This window comes from Moschus berezovskii, chromosome 10 (assembly GCF_049115385.1).
Source record: "Moschus berezovskii isolate FMDL1 chromosome 10, NW_MosBer_1.0, whole genome shotgun sequence".
Lineage (NCBI taxonomy): Eukaryota > Metazoa > Chordata > Mammalia > Artiodactyla > Moschidae > Moschus > Moschus berezovskii.
The window spans coordinates 83336044-83345175 of record NC_142469.1 but is presented as its reverse complement, the minus strand read 5'-3'; the positions used below and the strand labels follow the sequence as shown (position 1 = coordinate 83345175).

General features: G+C 40.8%; 1 protein-coding gene across 1 annotated transcript; it reads right to left on the bottom strand.

The window, feature by feature from the left end:
* Positions 1-4969: 4969 nt before the first annotated feature.
* SMIM28 (small integral membrane protein 28) lies at positions 4970-8566 on the bottom strand. Its single transcript, XM_055433011.2, has 2 exons — positions 8456-8566; positions 4970-5356 (listed from the first exon to the last, which is right to left on the bottom strand). The coding sequence occupies exons 1-2, from the start codon at positions 8564-8566 to the stop codon at positions 4970-4972; spliced, it is 498 nt and encodes a 165-aa protein (XP_055288986.2).
* Positions 8567-9132: the final 566 nt, after the last annotated feature.

The window sequence follows — 9132 nt, the reverse complement described above, 5'->3', positions numbered from 1 at the left end:
ACCATTTCTGTCCTTTATGGAGGCCATCTTTGCATGAAATGTTCCCTTGGTATCTCTAATTTTCTTGAAGAGATCTCTCGTTTTTCCTATTCTGTTGTTTTCCTCTATTTCTTTGCATTGATCACTGAAAACCCGAGCAGGTTAGGCCCTGGAGAGGTAGTTCTCCTGAGGGCAGACTTTGTTACAAAGAATAGAACATACTGAAGGGTTTGGGGATGGTTCCTCTTCCTCTCTTTCCGTTGGAAGCACAATAAGGTTTTTTTTCTCAGAATTCCACTGTGAGAATCTGGCAGGGCTCCTAGAGGCAAAATTCACAGAGTGTGGGCCCCTCTGGAGTGTTCAGTTCTCAGATTTGCCTACTCTGAGCTCTGGCAGTCCTTCAATTGCCGTTCAGTTTTCCCCAACTCTGGCCCAGTTTCCTGAGGAGGTTTCTATGTGCGGGTTTCTGCTCAAGGTAAGTTGTGATTTTCTGAATCCTTCTCTCTCAAGTTTGGGGGCCAGTGGTTTGCCCTGTGACCACAGTTCGCTGAATTTAAGGGAAGCTGTTGATTTTTCAGTTTCTTGGGCTTTTTGTTGTTGTTATGATGGAGAAATGACTTTCAAGCTCCTTTCATGCCAGAGAGAAACTGGACTCCTTTTCCTTTGTAGAAAATGATGCCTTAGTGATATTTTTTGATCCAGTGTAGAATTTAGTGAAAATGTCTATATTCTGGTCACTGTTACTATTATACTACCTCTTTGAAAACAACAACAACAACTTATTTGGCCATGCAGGGTCTTAGTTTCAGCCTTGACGGTTTTTACTTGTGGTATGTGGGATCTAGTTCCCTGACCAGGGAGAGAACCCAAGCCCCCTAATTGGAAGCGTGGAATCTTAACCACTGGGCTGCCAGGGAAGTTGCCTCCCTCCCATTCTTAATCTTTTCTGGCTACAGTTATTGCTTCTCCAAATACTTTTTAGCTGTTAAAACCTAGTTCTTTCTTCCCTGGATTTTTATCAACTCCACTCTCTGGCTTGGTGTGCCAACAGCTAGTACTACCCGTGTATGCCAGTTGTGTCAACATTTAAAAAAGGATGCACTATTTACACGATTGTTTCTAATATTCTGCTTGCAAATCCTGCTTTGTGAGTTGAATTGGTAGCAGATGCACATTACGCTGATGGCTTCAGGGAAGTGTTTACAGAGAATGTTGGGTTATAAATGATGGCTCAAAGCTAGATTTACAGACTTATTTTCTCTGAACATGGTAACTTACACCTGGGTAGAAGCTCGCCTGTATTTTGTATCCACTCACATTACCTAGAAAATGACTTGCCTTTGTATTAGAATCTCTGGCTCTACTTCTGTTTAATTGGTCTATATGGGTCCTGATATCAGTATTTCTCAAAGTTCCTCGAGTAATTCTACCATGCACTAGGTTGAAGTCCACTGGTATGCAGCAAGTGTCAGCAAACCTTTACAGAACTGGGCAGTAAGTATTTGGGGCTTTGAGGATCAAATAGTCTCCGCTATAGTGACTCGGCTCTTGATGTAGGAAGAGCCATAGGCAAGTGGGCATGGCTGAGTTCCAATAATTTTATTTCTAGCCACTAAAATTCTAATTCATATAGCTTTCATGTGTCATGAAATATCCTTTTTTTAAAAAAAACTATTGAAAAATGTAAAAATCAGTCTGTCTGACAGGATGTACCATAACAGGTTGCAAGTGGAATTCGGCCTGGGGGCTGTAGTTTATTTTCTTACAGCTTGATTTGGTTCCACAAAAGAAAATGTTTCCTTAACTACATCACTGATAAAGTTTTCAATGAGTCTTCCATTCCATTCCATTCTGTCGCTCAGTCGTGTCCGACTCTATGCGACCCCGTGGACTGTAGCCTACCAGGTTCTCCGTCCATGGGATTCTCCAGGCAAGAATACTGGAGTGGGTTACCGTTTCCTTCTCCAGGGGATCTTCCCGACCCAGGGATTGAACCCAGGTCTCCCGCATTGGAGGCAGACGCTTTAACCTCTGAGCCTGAGTCTTAGCATTGAGTAATTATTTTAAGTAAGTCTACCAAAACACATTTATTGTTTGCTTGTTTTGGGCTGTGCTGGGTCTTGGCTTTTCTCTACTTGTGGCGAGCGGGGCTACTCTCTAGCTGGGATGCCTGGGATTCTCGTTGTGGAGGCGTCTCTTGCGGTGGCTCCGTTGTTGTGGAGCACTGCCTCTGAGTTACTCGGGCTTCAGGAGTCGCAGCACGTGGGCTCCGTAGTTGTGGCATTCACTCTGAGTTGTTCTGCAGCATGTGAGATCTTCCCAGACCCGGGATTGAATCTGTGTCTCCTGCATTGGCAGGCTGATTCTTTACCGCTGAGCCACCAGGGAAACCCTATCAGAATATTTTTAAACATGACAATGCATTTCCATATTTGAAGTTGCAGTATTTGGGATGCTTTTGTCTACAAATATCAAGTGTGGCTTAAATGGTTAGTAGTGGGAAAGGTATTCTCTCATGAAAATATAGACATTTGCAGGATTATTAGGCAGCATGACAATCATCAACCCAGGTATTGTCCATCTTTCTACTCTACTATCCTCAATACTGCTGCTGCTGCTAAGTCGCTTCAGTCGTGTCCTACTCTGTGCGACCCCATAGACGGCAGCCCACCAGGCTCCCCCGTCCCTGGGATTCTCCAGGCAAGAACACTGCAGTGGGTTACCATTTCCTTCTCCAATGCATGAAAGTGAAAAATGAAAGTGAAGCCACTCAGTCGTGTCCTACTCTTAGCGACCCCATGGACTGGAGCCCATCAGGCTCCTCCATCCGTGGGATTTTCCAGGCAAGAGTACTGGAGTGGGGTGCCATTGCCTTCTCCTAGTCCTGGCCAATGTCTTGCTCCTGGTTGCAAGGAACAGCCCTAGGTACCGCATGCAGACATGTAACATCCAGCAGAGAGGAAGAGTGTTTCCTTCCATGCATTTATTTTTAATGTGAGGCAGTCTTTTTTAGAGCAAGCCTCTCCTCCTGTGTACATCTCCAAAGACCAAATCAGTCCCTGGCAAAGGAATTGAGATCACCATGATTAACTCTCATTGTGCATCCACTGGTGTGGGCAGGGGGAAGGGAAATCTGTCTGCCTCTCACAGGTGGTCTCAGGATTTCAGAACCAAATCATGGTTCTGTTAGCAAGGAAGAGGAAGAAATGGCAGTTGGGAAATCAACAGAGTCTCAGAGAGTATTAGATTCCTAGGATTAAAAAAGAAGGCTGTCTGCTGAGCTTCTTATTGCCATTTGTTTATTTACTTCCCTTAAAGACCATTAGAGAATTGTTCAGTACAATTTTCCTGAAATAAATTTTATTGATTTTTCACTCAGATTATATTTTGCTTCAGTTTTGAAAGAAATTGCTATTATTTCTATCAGATTACATTTGAAAAGTAATGCATTGTACTTTGTTATTTTTCTACAACTCTACCATGTTGTGTATCTAGTATAAAAATGTTCATGTCAAAAATTTTGAAGAGTCATCATTTTTTGTTCATTTTGAACCATCAGAAGGTTGTTTAATTTATACTATGAAAACAAAAAAGTTTTACCCCTGAAATTATAGCACTGAATACAAATTTAAGGACCTTGTGTGTCACCTTGCCACCCCCATGGGTATCCTGATACAGCCCCCAAGTGTAAATGACCCATTTCTACCTCCCCATTTGGAAATCACAGAGGGAGATTTGTATCCATTCCAAATTCAGCTGTGTCCATCTTATTTTCAGCCCTGACCCTCAGTCTGGAGTGGGCACTGAAATTCCACATTTGCAGTTTTCTTGGGAGACCAGCTGGCACTGTGGAAGGTGTTCTGACCCAGGGTAGAGAGGCCAGGCTTCTGGTCCCAGCTCTGCCTCTTAGGAGGTATTTGACCTCTCTCAGCTCTAGTTTTGACATCTGCAAAGCAAGAGCTTGAACAGTGTGATTTATAAGACCCTGTTAGAGCTTATCTGTGTTTCTCTTTAAGATTTTGACCTTTCCTTGTACACATTGCTACATTTAAAATGGATAGCTAACAAAGACCTACTGTATAGCAAAAATAAAAAATAGAACAATACTTCAATCCTATATAAGGGGAAAAAAAGATTTGACCTTTCCTTTCCAATGTTAAACTGATTTCTACTCTTAATACTGCTTGATGAACATACGTTGTCACCGGGTTCCCCCAGGAGAGTGTGTGGGAACAGCCATCTTTTGTCCTGCCACGGCACAGTTGGACAGCCCATGATAGTCTAGTGTGAGACATTCCCACGTAACCAAGCCAAATCCTTACAATCTAGGAAGCAAGTCAGAAGGTAAACAAGAGCGACGCTACTCACAAGAGGATTTTGTAGCACTTTATTATTATTATTTTAGCTAAAATGCTTGCAAATGTCAGTTCTTTCCTCATTAATATTGAAATATACTTCACCATTATTTACAACAGTCTTGAAAATGCACTGGGTCCACTGACCCCTGCAGCTCTAGAGCTGTTTTTTTCTCTCCTTCTAGAACTCTCCAAGCCTCTTCACACAGAAGTGAAACAATGAGGCCCTGGACAACTTGTGTAGAAAGATTTTATTTGGTGGCCGAAGCAATTATCTTTGGCTTATCAACATATTTCTGTTTCTTTTCTCTATAGAGTTAGTTCTTATGTTCCCTAGTAATTCTTTTTTCCCCTCAACTCATATTAGAACTTTTTGTTTTTCGCAGGGGTATATGTTATAGAAGAGCCCCGTCATTGTTAGAACAACCTGGGGAAAGTTTCTCCTAAGGAACTTGAAAGTGAGTTAACAAGATTGACATTTGTCAAGCTCCACCCCCACCCCCACCCCCCACCCCATTCATGCCGATGTCCACCAGTAACTAACAGCTTCTTAGGTCCAGAGGTCCTTGTCCCCCTGCCCAAGTGGGCTATTTGAAGGGCGGAGGGCCATGTTCTGTATGGTTTTCAGGAGCAGTTTATATTTGCTTATCCAGTCCAGGTGAACCCACTCCATACTGAATGCCCACATCCAGAGCCTGTTCCCCAGGAGCGTCCTTGGTGGCCTCCTCATAAGAGGGCGGTGAACACGCCTTGGAGAGAAGGGCAGCCTCCGGGGGCAGTGGGGAGTAAGGGGAGGTCTGCTCGCTGCTCCAGGGTAAGCCGGGCAGGAAGTCGGTCACCTCCCCCGAAGGCGGGTGCTCTGGGAGGTCCAGGCCGGAAACCTGGCCCTGGGGCCGAGGGGTCTGACAGTGGCGATACAGGAAGAGCAGTAGAAAGGCCAGGAAGAGCAGGATGGTGGCTGGAAGAAGGATGAACAGGAAGGGCTCCACATCTTCCCGGGTGGAACTTCTCTTCTGGGTGCCCTGGAGTTGGGGAACGGAATAGAGTTAGAAGACTGGAAAAGAAGACTAAGGTTGGCCTCTGTCTTCATTTTGTATTCTACTATCATTTGGGCTTCCCTGATAGCTCAGTTGGTAAAGAATCTTCCTGCAATGCAGAAGACCCTGGTTCGATTCCTGGGTCGGGAAGATCCCTTGGAGAAGGGATAAGGCTACCCACTCCAGTATTCTGGCCTGGAGAATTCCATGGACTGTATTGTCCGTGGGGTCACATAGAGCTGGACACAACTGAGAGATTTTCACTTTCACAATAATTTACTCGCTCTAAAAATCACACTAATCATTCATTTATGCCAATGAATTAAAGTGTACTTATAAAGTATGAATTCGGAATGTCAAAAGTACACGAGGATACCCTACGGTATTTCCACTGAAGTAAAAATATTAGAATAAGGTTTAGTTGGTAGGTCCATCACACATTCACTGAATGAGAACTCTTACTATTTATGTACTTACTTTATTTAGAATTAGACCAATAATGTTTTATGCTGCACAAGGATCATTTGGAACTTCTTTGATTCTGGAGTAAAATCTGACATTGTTACATGCTCCTGTGACATATAAATAACATTTGAAATCTGATTGGATAGCCAGTGCTTATGATGATTGAGATTGTGAAATTCCTTCAGTTTGTTTTTGCAATATTTGTAGGATAAGTATAGAAATTTGGAACTCAAGAAAAGAATTGCAGGTAAAATTTTAAGTAACCTAAAAGGTCAGGGAGGCCTGGCGTGCTGTGATTCATGGGGTCGCAAAGAGTCAGACACGACTGAGCTACTGAACTGAACTGAAAAGGTATTGATTTTATAGTATCAGCTTATAAGAGTAATGATGATTCTTGATGGAGTAAATAATAGGCACAGAATGATACTCCAACAGCAAGGTATGAAAAAAGAAGTCCTGTTCCAAATTGTGTAGACATGTCTTTACATAAAGCTGCTAAGAAATAAGTATTAAAATGCTTCTCTATTCACAATGCCTGTGAATGTTAGTATCTACTACTACAGAGGGAAAGAAAACCTTATAATTGTGTTTAAAAAAACAACATACTAAGATCTACTGATTTAAAATAAAACTTACACTAGTAAAATTATGAGAGCTGGGTTTTCTGCCTTGATTTTGGTGAAAAGAACAAATGTTTTGCTGGTCTTGACGTTTTAAGAGACTGACTTATCTAGTGTTTTTTGTTGTTATCTTTAATTCCTAAAGAATTTACAACTATGTATGCTATTTTGACTTGAAATTAGATGGTCTATTTAGTATTTACACTGTTAGATATTTTGTTTTGGTAAGATATGAGTTATGATATTTTAGCTTAAAATCCTTGCAATTTTTTAAGGTTTTCTTGAGCAGCAGAGCATCGTCTTTGGGCTTTGACAGCTGTGGTTCTGAATTCCAATATGACCTTCTGATAACCTGTGTGACCATGGACTATTCACTTACCCCCTCTGATTCTAGTTTTCCTTCAGTATGAATTGAGAGTAAAATCATCTTTTTTGGAAGGTTGGCTTGAGAATATAATGAATCAACGCACTATGAATTTGTTCTGTTTTCTCACACATAATCTAGTTTATCAGAACTCTTAAAATCTGTTATGATAAAACAAGGACTTTGATTATATAAGCTTTAATAGATGAACTCAAATTTACTACAATTATTAAAAAAATCAAGTTGGACTCAAAAAGCAATTTAAACTATGTTTATTTTCTCCCACTAGATAAATCATTTAAAATGTTAAAGCTATTATCTGTTAATACTTACTCTTCAACCTTGATAACCACGGACCATTTTGTATAATTGATTTTTCTTCTTTCTTCTTCAATAAATCTGGGTAATAATAGTTTCTAAACTGTTGTGGGCATCAAATTTTAAATATTGTTATACCCTCTAAGTTCCATATGCATTGAATATGAAGATACTTAATATTCTATTGAAAAGTTTTTATGTAATCCTCTTTATACCACTAATGGTATTAGTTGCAAAAAATTGAGAAAGATGCTACTGTCCCCTTCTGTAATCAGTACTTCCTTTGGGTGAGTTATCTTGTCCAGATATCGACATTTATACAGCAGATTAGGACAATTTCTTGAGATAAAGAACTCTTTTTTTTTTTTTTCCTAATTAAGAGACCATGGAGCTATAGAACAAATTTATGATGGTATCTTTGTTTTTTAAATGATTCATAGTATATTGGTTCAAATTGTTTTGGATTTTTTTTAATGCAGAAAGAATGTCTTTTGTCAAATATTCTAAATGGTTCATTACCCTCAAAGTGGCTTTTTAATATTTCTCAAGGACTTTGCAGTACAGGAATTACTTTAAAGAAAAAGGCAATAGAAAGTGTAACTGCTGAAGGATATATCATATATGTGTATAATTTATTTCTGTAAAAATTGGCTTTAGAGAACTTAAATACCAATCTCAACCCTCAACTTTCTAGAAAACAAGAAAATAGGTTTCTTTCCCTCTTTCTTGTGGGACAGTGGTATCACTCACTTTCCTGTTGACCATAAAATTAATTTTGAGTTTTTAGGTTTCTGTAACTATTTTTCCATAATGAACCCTCAGATTGGGACTCCTTTGGGGATTTCCCAGGTAAAACAAAGCAGCTGCTGCATTTCTAAGAGGCAAAACCTCTTTAACTCTTTGCTGCCCCTCCTGACGTAAGATCTTTGGCTTCTTAGAAACAGCTGGAGGGCCAAAGGGAATCTCTTTCTTTTTTTTTTTTTTAATGTAGACAGTGCTTACTGAGCAAAAACGCAACCTTGTCATACCCAGACAAGAATTTGCTGACTTCTGCCTTCAGGCGTTCTTTTATATATTTGTTATCTCAGGTGTTCTTAGAATATCCTGTGACAAGTTTTACTTGAATTTATCATTGTCAAAAGAATCCAGCTTTCAAGTTACCTCCTTGCACCAGGTCAAGTCAGTGAGTTCATATTTTTGTCACACCTGTAATGCAAAATGTTGCCAGTAAGTTTTCCTAACAGTATAGGTGATGTGGGTTTTAAAGCTAACAAGGATATTTTGCGGGAAGAAAAGGCATAAATTGTAGGTACAGACCTGCCGCTGAGTTTCCAGGAGAGGGAGGCTGGGTTCGCTGGTTAACCACTCGTATGTTTCCCGGCCGGCGTGGCCAAACTTCCCCCAGCTGCTGCCCTGCAGTGCCCGCATGCTTTTACCAGACTGGTGCCCTGGTCACCCTTCCACCTCGCTGCCCAGATCTCAACAGTGCTGCTGCTTCTTGGCCCACATCCAGCTTGGGTGTGTTCGGCTGATGGCTCTTGGTAAATTTGTTCTCTGATGAGGATCAACAAGGGAAAAGAAACCAACCAGAGAGACCTCTGAGGACTATATTTAAATTCCGTGCCTCTGGGTTTGCTTCTGTGGCCTTCATCTTATAAGCATGGCATCAGATACCAGACATGGAATAGATTTCAGACAGATGTTCTTTGCATCCGCGTTATTACAGAGCCGCAAATGGTCTCAGTGAGTAAAGAGCTATTTGTATTTGATGTAAATAAGACCCTCTCCCTTCTCTTACCACACCCCTCTCCAGACATATAGCTGAGCAAGAAAAACTACCCAACCTGAATTTCCTTTAATTATTTCTGGATTCTGTGGTCCAGAGAGAAACGGGTATTTGGTAGAGAAGCAAGACTCATTAATTATATTTTGATGAATTATTTAGATGAAAGATGCTAAATGATAAAATTGTACAGAAGCCAGAGAGACAATAG